This window comes from Pipistrellus hanaki (assembly GCF_964339955.1).
Source record: "Pipistrellus hanaki genome assembly, chromosome: 8".
Taxonomy (NCBI): Eukaryota; Metazoa; Chordata; class Mammalia; order Chiroptera; family Vespertilionidae; genus Pipistrellus; species Pipistrellus hanaki.
In genome coordinates, this window is record NC_140510.1 from 82,587,837 (window position 1) to 82,611,568 (window position 23,732).

Below are 23,732 nucleotides of genomic sequence, written 5' to 3' on the forward strand. Positions count from 1 at the left end.
ATTTAGTAAGTATCCTCAATGATAAAGATGCACAGCAAAATGCAATAAACTATTGAAAATTCATGCCATAATTTTCTATTATTTATCATCTAGCTGAAAGTGTAAAATGCATGCTCAGCTTACAACACATAGGAATATGTGTCTCATTATTTTATCCATTCATTTGACAAATGTGTATGGAGTTTCTTATGTTTTGGTGCCAGACCATGTTTTAGGTACAAGTGGAAAACCAGTAATCAGATAATGTTCCTACCCATAAAGTTATTATTTCTGTGTATCTCATGATAAACATGTTTCCAAGTAAGTATGCAATATGCTAGGTGGTGATAAGGGCCATAAAAAATAACCTCTCTGGTGTGGTTCAGTGGTTGAGCATTGACATAGGAACCAGAAGGTCACAGTAAGGGGTGTGCAGAAGGCAACCAATCAATGATTCTCTCTCATCATTGATGTTTCTATCTCTTTCTCCCTTTCCCTTCCTCTCTGAAATCAATAAAAAAAATCTATTCTAAATAAATAATAAACGAGTGAATAAATAAATAAGGGTGCATGAGATAAATAGTGCCTGGGGCATGATGTTTTAGGAACTTACATTATATGTGAAAGCCTCTTCAGAAGGTGACATTTTGTCAAAGACCAGGGAAGTGGAGGAGTAAGTCAAATAGATGTTTGGGAAAAGCTGCTTTAAGTAGAGGGAACAGCAAGGATGCATCTGGGCTAGCATGCCAAGAGCAGAGTAAACTTTGAGAGAAATGAATCAGAAGAGAGACTGGGAACAGGTCAAGTAGGACCTCAGGGATGGCCTACTCTGACCTGCAGTTTACAAAGGTCGCCGGGCTGCTCTTTGAAGAATCGACTATAAAACAGAGGGCAAAAACTGGGGGTCCAGTTAGGAGGCTTGAATCAGCATAGTAGTCATAGAGATTAGAAACAGAGGATTTGGGGCAATATTCCCATATATTGCCAGAATTGAAGACATTTAAACAATACCTGTATGGCATTAAATGTATTTGAGACCAGAGAAGTAAAATAAACAAACAAACAACTCCCCTCCCCAACACACACACACACACACACACACACACACACACACACACACACACACAACAAACCTAAACCTCAACTTGTTTGTAAGAAAATGTTCCCTACTGGTATTATCACCACAGCGTGGCTTCTCTTGGAGAAGAGTTACCCACACACATTCTCATTCCTGCTGCCACTGACCTTTTCACTTCCTCGTGCAGCTGCTTTTTGGTCCAGTGGGGCACTTTGATGGAGCCGTACAGGAGGAGGTGCTCCTTGGTGGTGAGGTAACTGAACAGGACGTCATGCTGCATGCACACGCCCATGCTCTTCCGCACGTTGTGCAGGTCCTTTTTGATATCTTTCCCGTAAACAAAGATGGTACCTGCTGAGGTCCCAAACAGCCCAGTCAGCATGGAGCTAGAAGTGAAGAAAGGATAGAGCAGGTGTAAGCCAACCATTGAAGTTGGATTTTAGGAATAATAAATACATCTCAGTTGTTAGGGGGAAAAAAAGTTAATAGTCTATCTCCTCAGATAAGGTTAAACTATGAAAGAAAATGGTATTAAATGGGAATAAAACAATAAAAATTACTTTTAAGCCTTTAATGATTAAGAATGTGTTACATAAATACTGCATAATGATGATGATGAAAATGGTGGGGTGGTGGTGGTAATAATGACAGAAATTCTTGGGCTTTTTAATTGCCGGTACCTGCTCACCTTCAGCAAACTTGTGTACTTCCTTGGCATCAGATAGTAGTTATAGGCTGTTAGTCTCACATTTAGATCTCTAGCCCAAATCTCATCACTCAGTTCCAGGCTTGCTTTATACATCCAAAAGGAGATAGCTTCCAGGGTCCTCTGTCTAATTCAATTTGTTTAAACCCGAACTTACAATCTTTGAACTCAACCCCATGCCCTCAGTGATAGTACCTCCTTCACCATACAGTGCATGCCTACCGTGGCTGCACAAGGCTCAGACCCAGTTATTTCTGCATCCTCCTCCTATCTTAGCCTCATACCTACACCAGTGTCTTTCTGTTTTTCCAGCCACCACCACAGCGCAAGCCCCCATCACCACATGCCTACTGCCGCTGTAGGCTCCTAACTCTACTCCTTGCATGTTCTCTGGCCATCACCAGCTCCCTTCTCCACTCTGTGACCAGAATATTCTCACCTGGATAATTTCTTGTCATAGTTTTGATGGTGAGTGAAATGGGCAGCTATTTTATAATTATTTTCTTCACTAAAATATAAGCTCCATGATGGGTTCAGGGAATGGATCTGTTTTCTCACCACTCTGTGTCAGTACCTAACTCACGCTAAGAGCTTCAGTGACCAATGTGGATTACAGAGTGGATCCATGCAATAAGCAATACTTCCCGTAAAAATGCATTGAAACACAAAGACATAGAAGCATGGAACAGGCTGTTAAACCTCAGAAGGAAGGCAGGGAGAGGGTGAGTGGGAAGAGACCAACCAAAGAACTTGTATACATATATGCATTAACCCATGGGCACAGAAAACAGGGTGGTAAGGTGGGGGGCAGGAAGTGAGGGGAGGCTGGAAGAGGTCAATGTGGGGAACAAGGGGACATATGCAATACTTTCCAACAATAAAGATAAAAAACACGCATATAACCTATTTCATTCTTTATATTAAAAGTTCATATTCAGCAGAGTAAGAGGGTGACTTTTGGTTAAAATGACAACCTCTTCAAAAGCCTCTCCATCTCCTTTTAGATTGCCTTCTGTTGCCTGTTAGAAACCTTGCCTTTTATTCATTCTATTCACACAAGAAAGCCAACTCTGAATTTAAACAGGTCATGTAGCATGGCTTCATGTTCACTCGTTTCATGACCTTCCTTCGTCCCCTTTTATTTACACAATAAATTAATTTGAATATGCTTTGGCAGTCACTGAATTTACTCGTGACGATACTAAATAGGATATCCAGCAACTGACGCTTTTTCTCAAATAAGGGCTAGAGCACCCACAGTGTCTTAGAGCTGATGTCCAGCTAAGCAATAGGAAGCATGGGAAGTGAATAGCAAATAAAACAATACAAAAGTCAAAACAATGTCACTTCTAAAACGTTTAGACTCTCTTCTCCACTCAGACACCGGAAAATGTTAGTTAAATGAAGAGTGAGAAAGAACAGCTCCTACACCAATTCTGTCTTTTTTTTTATTTTTATTTTTATTTATTTTTTTATCTGTATCTGAGAGCTGGTGATTATTTTGTTTCTTTATGAGGCTTCCCTGTAAAGGAGCAGCTGGGGCTGGGTGTGTTTATACCAGAGCATATTAACTCAAGCTTATATGTGAGCCAGGAGAGAAATGCAAAGTGAAACAGCCTGGGCACATGACATAGTATGGGTTGATGGGGACCAGAGAAAAACCAGAAAGCAGGTGTCCCCTTTAAGTGAAAAGTCACTAGCCCGGCCAGCATGGCTCAGTGGTTGAGCATCAACCTATGAACCAGGAGGTCACAAATTGATTCCTGGCCAGGGCGCATGCATGGGTTGCGGGTTTGATCCACAGTGGAGGGCATGCGGGAGGCAGCCAATCAATGATTCTCTCTCATCATTGATGTTTCTATCTCTCTCTCCTCTCCCTTCCTCTCTGAAATTAATACAAATATATTTTTAAAAAGAGAGAAAAAAAAAAGTCACTAATAAACCCCAACCAAATGTGCCGACCCAAGACTGGGGACTCAATGTTGCCCAAACTCCATTTTATCTAAGAGATGCCAAGGATACTTGTTTTTTGTTCTTTATTAGAACCCCCCCCCCTTTTTTTTTAATATTGGCAGTGAAATAAAAATTTTAAGAAGTGCTGGGTGGGCCAGCACTTGGTGGAACCAAGAAACCTGTCTGGCGGGCTGATGTGCCCTTTGTGCTCACTGTTTAAGATCTCTGATTTACACTCCATCCTTTTGTATACAGGTTGAGCCATCTTAATCCATCTGGGAGCGATAACGGCTTTATATCTTATGAAAGAGGCAAGAAAATATTAAATAACATGCTTCTGTGACAATCAGCGTTCAAGAGTAACCTACATGGTCGTCGTTTTCCCTGCTCCATTGGGTCCTAGCAATGAAGTGATATGCCCTTCATAGAAGTTCAGATTGAGGTTATCAACAGCAATTTTTGAGCCATAGGTCTTTGTGACTCCATGCAGGGCAACGCCGACTGTGAGATCTTTAGGTTCAGGCTCAATGTTGGAAGGAAACATGTATTCAGGACCTCAAGAGAAATGAAGAGAAGTGTTGTAAGCTCACTAAGAAAGAAACCACAAATTAGACTTTCTTCTTAATTAAATTGTAACCCTCTACATAAAAAATGATTCTGGAGACAAATGATCTGTTAATAGTGTTTAGACTCCTCTCTTGGTTAAAGAATGAGTAAGAGTGTGGAACCACATCCTCCAAGGTTTATATTGTCCTTCCTTCTCTCAGAAAAATGCAGTACCAGAAAGCAGTGTCATTATACTGAATTCTGCCTTATTTTCAAATATTGAAAAAAACAAGTCAAAGGTTTGTTTGGCTAGATGATACCAGACTTGTGAAATAAATGTGATTTTACAGTGACAAGGCTATCTCATTAGCTCAGATCTGTGGTTTACACAAACCAGTTCATTAACTACTACTCTTTGCATCTCTTTCAGGAATCACAAAAGGACCACTTATATGGACAATCCTTACTTTATACAAATGACACTACTCATCCAATGTCAGGAAGACATGAGTTTTATTCTGTTTGTCCAGTGTTGATGATTTGGTGATGGGTTGTGATAAACTATCCATAGCTGTTACTTGGTTACTCTTTATGAGTAGTGACAGATGGCTGGAGTTAGGGGTGCAGACTATGGCCAAGAAACAAAATTTTTCTCTGTGTGAGTCTAACTGGACCACAAAGGGATCTGCAATATTGGACTAATTAGCTCCATATGCTAATCAACTGAGCTAAGGAGCCCAGAAAAAGCCACAATTTAATCTCCATAAGAGTCCAAACACATACGTGTGGATATATTCATCCATGATGAAAAGTATAATTCTGCCATTTATGAAAGCATAATTGAAATCACTAGTCATGTAAGTTTTATATCACTTCTCTCATAATAACACATGGGGTTGACCTACTTGTCTTGCTGGCAGATGGGTTGGTGTTCTGCATCATGATATTAGTAAACATAAGGCCATTGCTTTTCTCATGCTTCACTTCTGCACATCCAAATCGCTCCTTCCAGTAGGAAGGGAGGATTGGGAAATACCACGGGGCTGCCATGCCATATGTACCTGTAATAAAAATATATTATAAAAAATAACTATTAATTGATTGTCAACATCAAGCATCAGAAGCTAAATAACATATTACTATATATGGCTCAGGAAATGGTGTGTTTTTTTTTTTTTATACTATATAAAACTAAAGAGTGGTCTTGGTTTTCAAAGAAAAGTATCCTGGCCTCTGTGGCTCAGTGGTTGAGCATCAACCTCTGAACCAGGAGGTCACAGTTTGATTCCTGGCTGTAGCATATGCCCAGGCTGTGGACGCAAAAGGCAAAATGTTTCTATCTCTCCCTCTTCCTCCCTCTCTGAAACCAATAAAAATATTTTTAAAAAGTAAAGTAAAAGATAGCTTTTCTTTTATTCTTTCCTATTTGAACAGTTTCATTGGAGTATGATTATATATTATAAAATTTACTCATTATAAGTAGAGTCAGATGTTTAGTAAATGTATAAAGTTGTGCAATTCACATATTAGAACATTTCTATAGCTTCAAAAGGTTCGCTAATGCCCATTTGCAAATAATCCCTGCTCCTGGTCAAGTCCCGGGTAACCACTGACCTTATTTCTATCTACCTATTTGTCTTTTATACTATTATTTATAATAATACTCTTTTATTCATTTACAAAAATGTACCAGTATAAACAAGGCTTAATGGAAAAACTCCCAAGCATGTTAGAAATGATGACTACTTGAGAGCAAGAAGGGGAAAACCCAACTAGTCATTTTCCTTTAGAATTTGGTAAATTCTCCTTAGAATTAAGAGACTTGGCTTTGGCCTTACACTCCCATTTGGAAAGACTGGGTCCCATGCTTCTTAATTCACTCCATCCTATAAAGAAGCACCAGAGAAGGAACTCCCAAGCACACTATCTCATTTTAGAAAAATTCTGGTTAATTTTGGAATCTAACTGATTTATTTTTGGAGATTATTATATGGTAAATAAAATATCAGAAAATATGTAGGAGTCGATGAGTATGTTCATACCTGGGAAAACATTCCTGACATACCAGGCGATAAGGAAGTAAATGAAAGAGTCAGCTAGAATGAGACAGCACAGCCAGCCAAAGGAGGTGGTGTCATCCTGAACGGGGGAACTGTACATATTTTCCCACTGGAGGCCTGCAAAGTGAGCACATGTGTTTACTGTTGGGGGAGACACATTGCAGTTGTGAGAGAGAAAACCCACTCTTTAAGAAAGTGAGCCTACCGATGCCCTGCTCCTCATAGCGTGCGATGTATTGACTCGCGTAACTGAACGCCGTGGGCGACAGAAGACTCTGCGAAGAGAACACACCGCAATGAGACTTCTCACAGATTTCATACATTTTGCCAAAGGAATCTTAACACACTTAAAACTTTGGACATATGTAAAGTCATATTTAAAAATGCAGAGGTCCCGTCCCGAGCATGCCACAACTCTGAGAGAGGAGAAGAGGGAATAGCAGAGAACAAAATCAAGAAAATTGTGACTTGGAAAAGATTTGTGTGAAATCCAAAATATACACCTAAACGTATTAAAGGTTGCTCAGAATTTTTAAAAATAAGTAAGTACAAAGTAATTCAATGTTAAGACTAAAGTCAAATGAAATATAGGAGCCAAGTGATGTTTTTACTTCATAAGTAGCTTTCAGGTTAATAGAAGTGTTATGAGAAAATAAACTAAAATATCAATTGATTGAATACTTATTATTGCAACAAATTAAAATTTTATAAATTTTGTTTAAACCTAAAGTAGTCAAAGTTAAATGAAAGTTATGTATCACTTTCTATTTTTTTATGGAAACTTCTTAGTCAATAAAGAGGTTTACTTATGCTTTCCAAATGTCATAATCTTAATACTTTCACTAAAATTCTTAAATTAATCTAGTACTATTAAATTAAAAAGCAAAAAGAAATTTTTTTCAAAATTGATTATATGCTTTTAGTGCATTTATTTTTATGCCTGTGAGTTATACTGTATGTCATGAAAACATCAAAATCATTCATCTGAGAGAATAATTCCATTAACAGAGGCTTTAAAGTAAGAAATTTTGAGGATCTTTAAAATTTGACAGGTTACAGTTTCACTGTTCTTTCTTCAGGAACTATTTCTTAACAGAGTCCATTTATGGTTTTGGAAACTGTGGGGAAAGTGTTTCTTCTTCATAGTCTTGTGCTTGTAGGGTACACAATGACGTAGAAAAAAATTACGCTTATTTTGCAATCACTAAACATTTTAATTTAAATAACTGTATTTTCAGTTGGAAAGTCGAAAACCAAAAAGGATCCCTTTTTCTCACACACTGGCCATTCCATGTGACAGTGGACTCACCATGAATACTTTCACTACATAGCTCAACTCATCGTCAACGGTGACCAGAACAATAAACGGGAAGAAGGCAATGATGTATATGAGGCTTCCGATCAGCGCGGCGATGTTAGTGTTGTTAAAGAAGACACTGATGAGATAGCTCATGCCGATGACTGAAAAGCTATAGTCTGAAAAGTACAGGAACAGAATGAACCCGTTGGTTTTGGGAAGAATATTGCCAAACTTGAGGATAACGATGAGGATGGCAATTGTGATCAGCAAAAACCCAACACTCTCGATCAGCCAGGCAAAGAAATGACTGCAGGAGTTCACACCCATCATCTTCATGTACTGTAAAAAGGAAAAAAATGTTAGCTGCTGCTGAAGATGATGTGTTCTCCAACAATAAGTTTTCTATACCATGCAAAAATGCCCAGAGACACTGCGCATATGTGAACGAGGTAGGCATCTTTATAGTTTTTGTAAGTCAGGTATGTGTCCATGCTTGCTCTGTGAAAGTAATATGACCATTTATTCCAGCCCATCTTAGTATGTTCTCAGAGAGCCCCAATATAATGAAATAATAAATGATTTAGAGGTTTTATTTGTGTGTGGGTTTATAATTCGATTTTTAACTGGTATCTAACTGATGTCTCCAGATTAAATTACTTTAGAGTATACCATGAAAATGTATGGTATCCCTTGAAGAATTTTACAACATGAAAATTAAATTTGTCATGAGTATTTTCAGCTGGCAAAAAAACCATAGTTTCCATAGTTTATATAAAATTCCATGTTGTGACTGATATAATAAAACTAATTTTTATTTATTTATTTATTTATTTTTACTAAACAATCAGTATTCATGTCCCTGGTTGATACAAAACAGACCTGATTCCTACGAATTTAAAAATGGGAACATGTTGAAGGGAGACATTCTCTCTTTGGCCACAGCTTCCCCATCTTTAAAATCACTGGCGGCCTAGGTCAGATTTGTCATCTTTGTTTTCCAAAAAGAGATCCATGCACTCAAAATGAACTCAGGTATCTTAGAGAATCTATATCTTTCTTGTTTGATATTTTAATAGCTCAGTGATACTCATAGAAGTCAAGGCATTTCACCAACATAGAAAAACAGACCAACATGATGTGTCTATGCCTTAACTCAAAGGATTGTGAAGGATCTAAATTACCCTGAACCTTGGTTGCCTTGAATTTGGTGGCATGTGGTATTGGGAGGAACCTGGATATCCTGGTTTCTAGTTTTAATAATTTATAATCAACATTAAACTTCTAAATCTGATATTTCATTAAAAAAGAACCTCAAAGAAATATCCCACTAACTTTACAATCCTCACCTTCTTAACTTGTCTAGGGGGAAAAAATGGGAAATGTGCTCAAGCAAGAGAGTGGATTTTACTTTGCCTTTGCAACTTATCACATTTTGATAACTCTTCTGCTCCAGTTGTTACCATGGAAACAGTTACCTGACTGCCAACAGTTTAAGCTGGGGGCCTTAAACTAATCACCACTGAGAAAAAGCCTCTGACTTTTCCTCTTAACTTTGCCCTTTCCGCACACTCTTTTCCCCCTACTGCTCTCTCCTCCACGGCCCTATCACCCTTGGTTGTAAAGACTCAACCTATATTTCCATGGGAAGGGACGTGTGGGTCAAAGTTGAAAAATCAGCACGGAGCAAAGATTTGCTGTGGAAGTTTACCCATCATTGAAAACAAAATTACATTTTGGTGTGAAAAAATCCTTACAGATTTTATTTTATTTTTTATTTTTTTAAATATATATTTTATTGATTTTGTACAGAAAAGAAGGGAGAGAGATAGAGAGTTAGAAACATCGATGAGAGAGAGTCATCGATCAGCTGCCTCTTGCACACCCCTTACTGGGGATATGCCAGCAACCAAGGTACATGCCCTTGACTGGAATCAAACCCAGGACCCTTCAGTTCCCAAGCCGACGCTCTATACATTGAGCCAAACCAGTCTCGGCTACAGATTTTATTTTTAAAAATACTTCTCTGCACCCCAAATCCCTTTGAGAAAATTACTGTCTCATGTTTCATGACTACACCTCAGAGATAGTCACCTATTCAAGTAACACACATCATGTGTTAGCTTTTTATTTGTCTTTCTTGCTATTTGTAATTTGAAGATGGAAGATGTGTTTGTTTGTTTTTTGTTGTTGTTATTTTACTGTCTGCCTGTTTAAATATAATTAAATGAGGCATTATAGAACTGATGTAGCTACTGCAAAGCTAATATTCACCACCAAACTTTATGCGGCCCACAAAATATATTTACCAACCTCCCCCCACCCCCTACCCCCACCACCACCAATGTATGTCAGTAGGAGACAGTGTCACTATACTTCACAAAGTGGGTATAAAATATCCATGACACTATCAAGGACATGACATAAAGCTGACTTCATTAGTATAAATATGTTTTCCTTTCCTGACAGTTGATAGCTGCAGTATAACATATTTACAAATCTAAAAAAATCATCCAGACTTAGCCTAGTTAAAGAAAATTTGGCAAACCTGAAGACCAGGACTAAAGGTGTTTATCATTGTAATTTTGAAAATTTTTGAGACTTGAGATCAGATTCCTTTTTCCATGATGTGGTAAAAGTTGGAGACTCGTCATTACCTTTTATCAAAACAAATCAAGTTCGGTGCTTTCAAAAATACTCGCTACTTAACATTCTAGCATGAAATTTCCGTGTTAAACTTCAGGATTGTATGCCATGAGGAGAACAGCTGCTATTCATAAAGAGTCGGAGCAATGAGAGCATGTAAGTCATCCATAAATTATCCAGATTCCCTGCCAACTTTGTTATAACAAACAAGACCAAACTTGCTGATGGAAGATGGCCCAGAGAGAATGGTTGGCTCTGATTTCTTGGATGTGGTGAGTTCCTTCTCGAAGTGACAGCTGTCAGGTGCCAGCTTTGCAAGCAGAGTCACGTGTCTCAAGCCTCCCAGCCTGCCAGGGCAATGCATCAACACCCGCTAACCTGTTTCTCAAGGAAAACCCTCTGGACGGTGGCCAAGGTCTGCCCCAGTTTGTGGCAGAAATTAATGAGAAGAAAGAGATTCTGTAAGATTTTGCATAAATGAAGCCTATGCACAGGGATTGGCATGAGTGCTATCGGGAAAAGAAATCATAAATATTCACATATTTTATTTGACAGTAATGTGTTGTTCATTCAGTTCAATCGTATGCCAAGCACTAATTGGTAAAGAATAATATTTTCTAACTCAATTTTAAAAATTCTCATATCAATAGGTATTTTTATTACTTCTTAGTAAGATGTATAGGATTTTGCGATCATTGCTTGAGAAGTTCCAAATTTCCCTGAGTGGTATGGATAGTGTATGACAAAAAAACATAAAAGTTTGTCTAAAGTGAAGCACCAAAGGACTAAAAATCTTTGTATAGTTCTTGGTAACATAGCTTCAGCTGATAGATATTTTACTTTACCTGTCTAAACTGAGAAAGGGCAACTCCAACTGAATATAAGCACTAAAATTACCATAAATGACTTATATTAAATAAAAGATAAAAATAACCCATAAATAAACCCATATATATGTGTGTGTGTGTGTGTGTGTGTGTATGTTGTGTGAAAAAGGACTCTTCCATGTGTTATAAAAGCAGCTTTTATATAGCTTCAATATTTTTATTTTTAAAAACAAGGAATGCAGAACAAAACCCAATTAAAATACATTTTGAAATATTTTTAAAAATAGTCTTAATCTCTTTAATAAGCTTATTTGTCATTAATATCTGGGCTAATTTCTTGAGCTAGTTAAAGGAATTCATGGGAGTCATACCATAAGGAGGTCAAGAATTAATGGTTTCACTGAAATAACAGCTAACTGGTTTTCTTGCCCAGATTTGAGAACAATTATAAAAGAAAAAGATTGTGTGTGTTTTACCTTTTTAATTTAATTTGGAATGAGAAGGAATTAGAGAATGGGTGGCTTTAGAATTTAACTAAATATACAAAAGATGACATTAAAAAGTAATTTTGAATCACTGGTAGCCTGAGAAATTACCATCATCTTTAGAAATCCTTAAGCATCCATGCTACTAGAATAACATTGTGAAGGCAGCTATGATGTGGAAAGGATTTGATTGGGAGTCAAGGCACTTGAGTTCTAGCCAGATCTGCTTTTAACTAGCTCCACCATTTTCAGCAAGTCACCTCTCACTTTCTGGGTTCAGCTTTTTTATCTTTAAAAGGGAGGATATTAGTTTAGAGGTGTGGGTAGAGGCTGAGCAGGAGGGACCGGGACTATTCCACTCATTTCTCGCCTGCTTCCATTCATCTTGCAAATAGACCATATTCCTTTGAATTCAGGACACCACTGATTTTAAAATGTGCCATTATTTTACATGCAACGAAGAAAGAAAAATCTCTGCCAAATAAATTATGACATACTATCAAATGCATCCCAATTTCAGACACTTTAAAATGTGAAGAAAAAAGTTATTACCCTGGAAGTGATAAAATATGGATAATTGAATGCCTCCCGTGTTCCAGCAGTGGGAGAAACACAGTGTTGAATGAAGTCTCGGTAACTTTCAGAAAGCTTAAGAGATCAGGCCTAAATGAATATGAACTGGAAGATTTAAAGCCTGATCCTATAATTTCAAGTTCACTGATCTTTAATTATGTGACTGACCCCCTGGTTAAATTTATTAAATGGATGCCTGAAAAATGAAGACGCAGAACTACCAAACAGACACTTGTTCATTGTTAAAAATGTATTTCATGCCTTTGAGGGAGAAAGGACTCTTTATTATACTTGGATCTTTTTTGGTGATATACATAGATGCTTAAAAATTACTATCTTTAAACATAACATAAAATAATGTATGTTTCATATGTATATATTATGTATGTAAGTTTATAACTCTCATATTTCCTGTGTGTTTCTACCACAAGTACTATTTTTAAGGTAGATATTTATTTTGAAATAGAAAAGAACTTAGTTTTATCACAGTTTTCTACTTCAAAATTTTCCATTAATCTATAAAGATTCACTTCTGAGTATCAGAAACCTGAAAGAAAAATATATGGTAGGAACTTGCAACCAAAATCATTGTCCAAGGAATTAAGAAACCATTATAATCAGTCCTGCCAAAACAGGGCTCAACCCAGTTGAAGAGGCCTTCATTTATCAACTTGTAACTGAAATCTAAAAATGCAGCTATGAGGATCAACTAGAATTTAACAGAAAAGGTAGGAAGTGTAGGTTCAAACTGTAGAATAACCTTAGAAGCCTGTCACTGAACTAACACAAATATGAAGCAATGCTTAGAAGTAATCAATTGCTTAGCTGCATTAGCAAAGTAAGTCTGAAAAGTACAAGTAGATTAACAGGCTACTCAATTATCTCAGATTGTCAGCCAAGACTTGCAATAATTATTGTGAAATAATCACAGTTTTGAAATATTTTTGCTTTTTCTTCATTCTTGAGTGTAAGAATGGACTCATAATAGGATGAGCAGACAAAATAATTCCTTTTCCAATACAATCCCAAAATCACACAATGCTTTTTCATAAATTCTAGAAAGACTATACTGTATTTTGGATTTGGGGATAATGATGCAGAATTTGCTGAAAAAACCATGCTTTACCTCCTAGCTACTGTCTTCCATTGTTATATTATTAACCTAACAGTAACATAACATGAAATTCTTAGTCTATAAATCATGAGTTAGTGGGAGGTTGAGGGGAAGGTAATTGAAGGAGACAAGTTATTCTGGAAAGAGAATTTGCTTCTTATGAGCAGAAACAAGGCATGTGTCTATGTCTGTGTCTGGATGTATCTATGTCTGTGTTTTTGTCTATATGTGTCTGAGTCTGTATCTGTGTCTGTGTCTATGTTTTGTGTGTGTTTTTGTCTGTGTCTGTCTCTGTCTCTCTCTGTGTGTCTGTGTCTGTTTCTATGTTCGTGTCTGGGTTTCACATCCCTAGATTCAACAAACCATGGATCAAAAATGAGAGTGAGGAGGATTGACTGTATGCATTGATCTATGATGTTTTATATAAGTAATTTGAGGATCTGAGCATCTGAGTATCTGTGGGGGTCCTGGAACTAATCCCCTATGGATACCAAAAGACAACTAAAGTTTTGGTGGAGTCAAAAGTTATATGCAAGATTTTCAACTGTGCAGGGGCCAGTGACCCCAACCTCCATGCTATTCAAGGGTCAACTCAATATCTATACCCATATTTATATCATTATTTGGACTCATTTAATCACCATGCCAATAATCTTGTTTTAATAGCATTATTGTTATTATTTAAACTTCTTTTTTAGATCTTAAGTCCTATAGGTAACTTTTTGGGCAAAAATTACTCCTAGGATTATTAATTGTACTTAACTTTTATAGAGAATTATTCAGATTTTATTTTCAGAAACACTTATAAAATACCAACTATGTATTTTTTTTGGGGGGGGAACAAAATACTACCTTATCAGCTGCCTTTATGATGCAAGAATATATTTCTTTTTTTAAAATCTTTATTGTTGAAAGTATCATTCAAGTCCTTCCTTTTCCCCCATTAACCTCTTCTAGCCTGCCATAAAATCTATTTCTAAAATACAAGGTATGGCTCAGGCTTTCTGAATTTATATAGGTATAATGAAAATCACTGTAATTAATTATATAAATAGAACTTATTCAGAATAAGAAGAGATTCTCAACATACCTCATGTAGCCGGAGGTCTTTCTCATAAACAAGCTTTTTTACAAATGCCGCTATAAATACAATCCAGGCAACCATGAGCACAATTGGAAGAGAATAAGAGACACTGGTTAGGAAGCTGTAAAAAAAAAAACAAACAAAAAGAAAAACCCAGTGACCAAAATGAATGTCATACTTACAGATAGCAAATATTAAAAACAAACAAACAAAAAAAAACACCACACACACCTTCTTACACTTAAATTATACTGCATTTTTGAAATTGAAAATAATCGCTAATATTACTCCTTTTATTAATGAAATGTGAAGCTGACAACAGTCGGCCCATGAGTTTCTTGCTCTAAGGCTGTAAAGATAAAAAACAGCTCTAAAAGTGTTATATAAAATTGTCATCTTGTTTAAAGGGTGTTTGAGCACATCTTGTAGAGGAAAATAATTATTCTCTATACTAATAAAATGGCAATATGCTAATTAGATCAGATGTCTTCTGACTGTCCGGACATCCTTCCTGACAAAGCCCGGCCTGGGTGGAACCACCTACCCACAGTCCTGGGTGCCTGCAGCTGTGGCTGCAGCCTGGGATAAGCCAGCCGAGGCCCCAAGTGCCTGCCGCCAGCCAGAGGGAGAGAAGCGCAGTTCCCAGATGCCTGCGGCTGACTGGAGGATTCTCTCCATGGACCCAGGTGTGGGGTCAAGATAGAGACAGTTAGGGGCCATCAGGGATGCAGGCAGGTAGACAGGCAAGCAGTTAGGAGCCAGCGGTTCTGGATTTCGAGGGGCATGTCCAACTGCCCACAAGGATCGGGCCTAAATGGGCAGTCGGACATCCCCCAAGGGGTTCCAGAATAGAGAGGGTGCAGGCTGGGCTGAGGGACCCCCCTCCCCTCTGCATGAATTTTAGGTATTGGGCCTCTAGTATAGAAATAATTGCAAGACCCCAAACCCTGCTACCTAAACCAAATTTTTATCTAAAAGGCAGACTTAACATTAGGTGATAATTAGTTTATCTAGCTAAAATCTGTATCTTCCCAAATTACTGTATTTATCTACTCTTCGGAAGCTGATAGTGATTATTAAACTAAGTGTTCCAAAATAAGATAAAATAAAACTCGAGGCATTCGATTTATAAAGAGTATAGAAATGTCTTTTTTTTTTGTAATGTGTGAACTAGAGGGCCACACACAGGAAGACCTCATCAGAACCCACCTGCATTCCTGCCCATGATGCCTGAGGGCTCTAACGCAGTGTTTCTCCAAGGTGGACACTCATCAGAATCACCCAGAGGCTTATTGAAACACAGATTTCTGAGCTCCTCCCATAAGCTCCTGATTTATTGTATCTGGGCTAGGGTGAGGGATTTGGATTTTAAACAATTTCCCAGAAGATTGAGAGCCATAGCTTCCTACTTTGGCCATCTTCCTGTGAGCTAAACAAATGAGTAGTTTTCAATGAGAGAAACTCTAAATTGATCTGATTTGCATAGTAGGCTCCACTGAGGCTTTTACCTGGAGAAAGGTCCCAAGGCCATTTCCTTTTTAATCTATAAGACTGAGAAAGAATTAACCTTCAAGTTCCCCATGAAAAATGCAAGTATTAATGGAACATGACATCACCATCATTCATTCTCACTTTAGCATCAGAACTGTAACACCATCAGAAATATGAAGGGTTTTGTTTTGGTTGTTGTTGTTGTTTTCGGTGGGAGAGGAGTGAGGGAGGGTTGGGGCCATATGCAATTTTTTGGTTCCTAGGAACCTGTCTGGCCTTGGGTAGGCACTTAAAGGATATTTGTTGAATGAATTTTGCCTTGGTTCAGATCCAGCCCTAATGTTGCATCTGGCTCTAGTATTAGGCAAAAGCCCTCATTCATTAATAACAAATCCCCTGCAATGATTCTTTTAAGTGATTGTGTATTTTAGATATAGGACAAAGAAAAAAATGCTGGTCTCTTAATCTAAGGACCAGTGGGGGGTACCAGCTCTACAACTTAGGACACATAACATAACCTTTGCGAATTTTCATTTTTTTCATCTGGAAAGCATGGCTGATAGTGCCTTCGTGAAAGGAACAAATGAGCTAATGTATGCAGAAGCACTCTGTATGTGACAGAGTTTATTAGTATAGGTACGTGTGAGGCATTCTGATCATTCTCCCATATAGAATGCAAACTCTAGTTACTTTTAGTTTTAAAAGAAACAGGCAGGTACCTGGGATTTACAAGGGGAACAAAGGAAGCAGGAAAATAGAGGAGCGTTTTCATTTAATTGAGCCCACAGGTCTTTACTCTTACCGCAAGCCATTGCATCTCTCTCGTGGGTCAGGCTGCAAAGACCTTCCTGGCCTTCACAATAAGCAGCTCACCTTGACAACCCACTGACCCGGCCCTTGCCTGTCTGCTGTATCACAGCTGCACAAAGCATTACATAAGCTCTTCGAGTCTATAGCTCTTAAAGCTATACATCCGCACAGAGAAAGAAAAAAATCATTCAGAGCATCTGTATTGTATATAAATTGCAATAACTGGGCTGAATAATGTGTACAATTTCTTTAATATTCAGCCTCAAGCTTTTGTATATGAGAATGAGCTTGAAAACAACTTAGTCCTCCAACCATTTTTTTTTAATTTTTATTTTTTATATTTTACTATTGCCAGAGTGGAGGAGCCATTCAGTGTTACCCAACTGGAAGATTTCTTGAAATTCATATTCAATTGTCTAACAGCATGATACTTCCATGTGTGTGTTATTGTTGTTGTTCATTCAGCAAAACCACTTTAAAAGATTCCTAGCAAATGGACTAAGGGTACATGACATAGGTTTAGGCAGCACATTATTTATCTAGAGTTGATCAATGATGTGTTCCATCAAAACCTTCTATGCACTTAACCATGCATTCACATATTCTTAATTAAATATGAGAATTGGAAGGGATTTTAAGATTGTCTTATTCAACCCCCTCATCAGACTAGAGAAAGGCAAGACGGGCAGAGAGTGGGTAATATGAGTCAGCAGCTGTATGTGCACTGAAGACTGGAGCCCAATACTCTAAATTCTGCAATCAAAGTCCTTGGAAAGCTAAGAGTTATGATAAAAAAAAAAAAAAACACAGATCATTTGGTAAAATCGATCCCTTCCTGTTGGTAACCACGAACAGCCACATTAGAGCCATACCCAAAACAAGCATTTGACAAAAGTTTGGTGAATATTTCCCCTTTCGCTTCAGATGTGTGAAGGAATGGACATAAACAAGTTCTCAGAAAAGTGGTGGATTATTAACAAGGACTGAAAGTGCACCAACTTACTTGTCTTTCATGTAGCAGGGGTAAGGAATTGCTTGGACCTGGACTGCTATTTCCTGGGAGTTCCTTCCAGTCTGCAATTCGATGATTGCCCTTTCAATATTATCCTGTAAGTAGACAAAAGCCCGGCCATAGATCTGGTTGTGTGATGGAGAATTATGGGGCCCTGGGGCCCAAATCTTGGTCCTTATGTTTCTTGTGGTCTGTGAGGTCTTGAGGCTCATGCGGATGGTATATTTTACAACAGGAGGAAGAGAGACATCGTCAGAGCCATAGCCTCGGTATTGGCTTGTGTTCGAAGGAAGCTTAAATATAACACCTAAAAATAAAATGGCAACAACAGCAGAAAGGTTAGTTTATGGTTGGCATCATTCACTGTTTGGAAGGTACACATAGGGGATTTCCAAACAAGCAATTTAGTAGTAATGTGACAGTCAGTTCAGGCTCCCAATTTACAGAGAAGATGGCTAATTAGGAGTTACAATCTGAGAGATTCAAAGCAAGACTTTGAAGATATAATCACAAACAAAGTGGCCAGATTAAATATATCACTCCAAGCCAGTTACTGCAATCACACACACACACCCACCCACCCACACACACACACACACACTCTTTACAATGAATAATCTTGACTAATTATAAGGATTGACCCAATTTTACCCTGTAACTATGGAATCCTTTGTCAGTCTTAATTTTAACCATATCAACAAAATTATATATACATTGAAGGTTCCTCTGATGGTATGGATGGTTGACTTCAAGAAAGGTTCTTATTTCTAAGGATATTGGAGTGATTGGAGTGGACCGTACCCTCCCCCCTGCTCCCACCACCCTGACTACCTTCCTGAGTTCTGGATGAAAAAGGTGAGGGAAGAATTTAGCCAATTTTAGTACAAAGAGAAACTCAAACTCCAGCTGAATAAAACTTACTTCCAAAGAGTTCATTGCTTTTGTAGAGTCTTGCAGCCTCTCTCTCCATTTCATCTACACTTTCTGCTGCCTGGATGCGGTCATATAATACACAAGAGGAAATATTTACTGTCAGGGAAGATAGTGTGTTGAGATGATCAATGAGGTCAATGCTGTTCTCTAATTTCAGCCTTAGAATATCTGAAGAAGCAAAGGAGAACAGACAGAAAGCATGTTATGATGTTGTATTATAAAGTTGTTTCTTCCAGTAATACTATGAGACAAAAGAATGATTTGGTAAGTATATACTAAACTAGATAATAAATGATAGAAAGTTGAAAATTTTACTTTAAAAATATTCAAAACTCTACAATGAAGAAAATGTGTCCAGTTGTATAAATATTCATTAAGGACAATGTTCAATTATAAAAGCAGTAAAACCAAGCTCAGAAAACAATACAAACTAAGTTAAAAGTATATTCTGCTATAATTTAAATAACCAATGGCTAAATGTAATTTTTAAAAATCTATCCACATGTAGTTAGAAAGAAAACTATAAACTGGAGATGAAAGTTTCAAATAAACAGCACTGCCTTCTTTGTTTAGAGAATGGGAATGCGATCATTTAAACAAAGGAAAGTCTATCCAGAATGTGTATAGAACAAATAAGTTATATTATTTAACATGTTGTTCTACAGAAACACTTCTTAGGAGACTGAGAATCTAAGGCACACACCACTTTCTAATATTGTTTGATTTAAAACCTATGTAGGTTATCTCTATTGATATCTGTATTAATAGAGCTCTGGATAAAATGATCAAGATTTTATTTCAGGTAATTACTCTAGAAAAAAGAGAATTTAATTACTCTTTAATTTCGTGATTGCTTATGAGGAAATCAACTGAGACAAAGGGCAAATATGAAATTACAAGTCAATAAATCACTTGGCCAATTAAATTTTCACTGACTTTATCATGAACACTGAGGAGGCTGTGAATATCATAAATTCCTCCTCATAGAACCAAACATGTCTCTCCTATTGTCCAGTATAAGACTAAAGTTCTCACAGAAAGCAACTTCTTAAATGAATTTCTCATTGGAATTCAAAGGGAAATATTTTGCTTGATACCTATGTTAGTGGGGGAGGGGTAAAATTGTGGTTGAACAGTGGCCTCCAGTGGCCATTGGAAATCAACACAACACCAACAATTCTTTAAGAATGCTGGTAGAGTCAAAGAAGAGCTAGGAGGGTTAGTGATCCCCAAATTCAAACTATACAGTGCCTTAGACACTAAACTATATACACAACATATACAACTATAGATATCAATTGCTATATTCATTTTAGCCATTTTTAATTCTCAAAATTATATCTCTATCTAGAGGTAGGAATAACCAAATTTATGTGAGAACTTTATAGTACATTCATGATATTCTGGTTCCTTACCCAAATGATACTTTTTAGAGAATGAATCTACTCGTATCTTTCTTTAATCAAATTAGGCTGGATATAATAAAGTGAATACAATTATATACAAAGTGCAATACAAATGTAGGAATAATTCCTCCCCAGTGGTTTGTAACCTAAGACACTATGTCCCTGGAGCTCCGAGGAGCAAGATGGGGTATTTTCCCTTCTGCTGCCAAATTCTGATACTCTCAATCCCTTCCTCATAGCCATGGTTGCATAGCAACAGTGAATCAGACTGAATTAGACGGCTTGCATCCCTCAGGTTGAAGGTGGGGATGTGGCAGAGAGAGTGCATGAGTTCAGATGGTTTCCTTTAATCTCCTTCAGCTGTTCCTTTTAAGTGATCATGAGAGGAAGATCCAACCTGACTGCTGATTTAGGTTTATTTTCTTTTGAGTCTCTGCATTGCCTTTGCTTTGCTTTTGACAACTCTAGAACTTCTCCCAGTTACATTCTGGTTTAGTCAAAGTGATACTGAGGCTAGTGGAGATAAAATGTTAAAGGTAGCCAGAAAGAAATCATTTCATCTTCCTTTGTCTTTAAGGACTTGCTTTTCATTTAGCTACAAAAGAAATAAAAAAGTGTCTTCTTACGTTTAACAATCCACCAACCTATCTGTGATTTTAGAAAAAGCTGCATTTACATGGAATCTTTAGCCTTATAATTAGTGAAACTAACCACAGGTATAATTACTACTTATAATGGTGCAACTATTGGGGAAGAAGATAAATATATATATCCAGGATCTTACTTTTCCTAGAAAAATTACCTAGAAATGAAATACAAAAAAAGAGAGAAAGGAATGTCTCATAGGGGCAATGGTTTTCACATTTCTGACATGGCGGGCGAGTAAACGCCTTGTGAATATGGACTCACCGAGTTCATCTATCTGTTTCAATAGTTCAACGGCATCAAGTCCCACGGAGAACTTTATAAAAACTTGCACAAAGGGATTCCTTAGTGTATTCTAGAAAACAATGACAGGGAATCAGTTTTCGTATAAGAGGAAAACGTTATTAATTACCATCTCTCTAATAACACCCACGTGAAATGAAGCAACCACCATGTGCAAAGGCTCACATGGACATTCTTGAAAAAGGAAGAGAAGGTATGTGGCTGGTAATGACCTGAATGGCCAGGCTTTTGCTTGTCTGTAGACACAAATTGGTTAGCATGCTAACATGGCCAGATACGACCATAATCATTAGGAAATTTCGTTTAATTTAGCAATCCCTACTTTACAGAAAAGGAACTAGAAGGTGGAAAGGACTGAGTGCCTGCTGAAAGCTTCACAGCTAGAAAGTAGAAACAATATACAAATGAGTTGTGATGTCAAATTCCATGTAGACATTCCAATTTTTCAACTGTTTTTGTTTGTTTCAGCATAGTATGAACCATCAAAATTTTGTATATAATATGTTAAAAACAAATGCAAATTAGTTAGCTATGGGGCGATGGCCAGGCCCCTGACCAATCGCATCATACTTGCCTTGGCTGGCCTGGCACCAGTGGGTGTTATAGCATGGTCCTGGATGGTCGTCCGGATGGCTGTTCTGCTATTCGGCCATTCGGTCAATTTGCATTTTATACTTTTATTATATAGAATGTGCTTATAATTAGAACTAAATTTAATAGCAATTATGGGGAAGATGTCTGATGAAAAGATTATTGTATATTAATTAAATATATTAAATATCTGTTCTAGAAATTTATTGTATCATCTATAATAAAAAAAGCAAAATATGGTGATTAGACCAGATGGCCGAACAATGGAACGACAGTCTGGACAACCTTCTGGACGACCTCCTGGATGAAGCCGGGGCTGCGAGGGCCAAGCCCCTTGCACAATTTTGTGATCTGGCCTCTCGTTTAGAATAAAAGTCAGGTTGTAACTACAACTACAGTAATGCACTAATTGTTAGTAAAAACAAAGACTTAGTAAAGCAGGTGTAGGCTGTAACTTTTCTGACAAAGTTGTATGATTCAAATACTTTATTCTACATTTAACTTCTTGAGCATGATTATTGAAAGAGAACGTTTAAACAAATATGTTAGGGCTCCATCAGTTTTCAAGGGCTTCTCTGAGTTCTTCGACAGAAGAGCCATTTCTCTCTTGAAGCTTTTGCCTTGTCATAATTCCTGCCAATTTTCTCTTCTTCAGTTGATAACTGATCTAACTCTGATGCTTGAACTCTAATTATCAATAGCTCTGTGTGTGATTGAAACATTGCCCCATATTATTTGCATCATCTTGATAATAACATGCATCTCTCATAAGAATAGCAAATTATACTTTTCAACCAGGCGTCGCTGTACTTGAATTGCATTGTCAAACCTTTAACCTAGAGTGTCATGTGTTTTAACCAAAGAACTCCCCAAATTTAACATTCTTCTCCATTTATTAGTATTTTAGGAAACCTACTTCTGTTAAAATAGCAAAGCACACTTTAAAGTAGAAAAATAAATAAATAGGCATATTTTAACTAGAGCTTATAGCATTTATTTTTGGGGAAACAGATTTATACCACTAGCTATGGACTCCAGATCACTGTAAGATGCCTTATCTCTGAATTACAGACAAGGTGCAATCTAAGAGGTGAGGATGATAATGAACATGAGTGACAGATCTGTTATCCTGGCTCAGACCCACTCTCTGAAGGAAAAACAATTTTAATCTGTGGAATATGGATACTAAGTCCCTATCTTACCATTCTCACGATGAAGGTGACTAAAATCTCAAAGAATTATAAGACATACAAAAGTGAGTGGCAGGACCCTCTCCTACCTGGAGCATTGGAATTGTCTGGTTTAACAGATGAAAAGAATTCATGAAAAGTGGTGACTGGTTCATCCACTCCTGAGATTTTTCTCTTAATTCTGCCAGCTGCCTCAGAGTTACATTAGACTGAAAGACAAAAAATGAAAACAGATCCAGTTTATTAGTATCTGCCCTAGATTTCAAAAAGGTCTCTTAAGGTTTTGTTACATAACTTCAAGGAACACTTTTAAAAGGTAAAAAAATATTGTCAGGATTTTCCACATGGTCAAAGCTTTTTATTTTTTTAATATATATTTTTATTGATTTTACAGAGGAAGGGAGAGGGAGAGACAGAAATAGCAATGATGAGAGAAAATCATAGATTGGCTGCCTCCTGCATGGCCCCCTCTAGGGATCGAGTCCACAATTCAGGCATGTGCCATGTGCCCTGACCAGGAATAGAACCATGACCTCCTAGTTCACAGATGTATGCTCAACCACTGAGCCACACCAGCTGGACTGGTCAAAGGTTTTTGAATGGCAGCTTTTATAGGGTCAAGATTACTAATAAAAATTCTGGTAAAATTAGGGTTCACTTCATTCCCATAATGGAATTGTAGCCAAATGAAAGCATGTTTTCTGCAATTCTAACAAGTTATTAACTTTACAAATGACACTCTTAAGTTTAGTATTAAAGAAACAGTAAAGTTCAAAGATAAAGGAAGAGGATAGAGTCATATATTGCTGGTGGAAACAGATGTTACAGACATGTGTGTGTTTAAAGCAATCTGACATTAATTACTAAAATAAAATATAATGCCCTTCAATCTTTTAGTCTTGAACATTCATCTCACTGAAATAAAAATACCATTGTGTAAAATCATATGCCACATTGTTTACATTAGCAAAAATCAAAAGTAAACTTTTGATGGTATGAAAAC

The 23,732-nt window shown here is 37.2% G+C and overlaps 1 protein-coding gene across 2 annotated transcripts in view; it reads right to left on the reverse strand.

Annotated features, from left to right (window-relative positions):
• Positions 1–23,732, reverse strand: part of ABCA12 (ATP binding cassette subfamily A member 12) — a gene marked incomplete at its 5' end in the record, with an annotated part of 169,674 nt that overhangs the window by 41,323 nt on the left and 104,619 nt on the right. For both annotated transcript variants that reach the window (XM_084891430.1, XM_084891429.1), the window contains 11 exons: positions 1,225–1,443; positions 4,085–4,271; positions 5,168–5,323; positions 6,305–6,439; positions 6,528–6,597; positions 7,632–7,961; positions 14,355–14,469; positions 17,653–17,968; positions 18,583–18,762; positions 20,910–21,000; positions 22,819–22,938. In XM_084891430.1, coding sequence (XP_084747556.1) covers positions 1,225–1,443; positions 4,085–4,271; positions 5,168–5,323; positions 6,305–6,439; positions 6,528–6,597; positions 7,632–7,961; positions 14,355–14,469; positions 17,653–17,968; positions 18,583–18,762; positions 20,910–21,000; positions 22,819–22,938 — 1,919 coding nt within the window. The remainder of the gene's footprint in view (positions 1–1,224; positions 1,444–4,084; positions 4,272–5,167; positions 5,324–6,304; positions 6,440–6,527; positions 6,598–7,631; positions 7,962–14,354; positions 14,470–17,652; positions 17,969–18,582; positions 18,763–20,909; positions 21,001–22,818; positions 22,939–23,732) is intronic.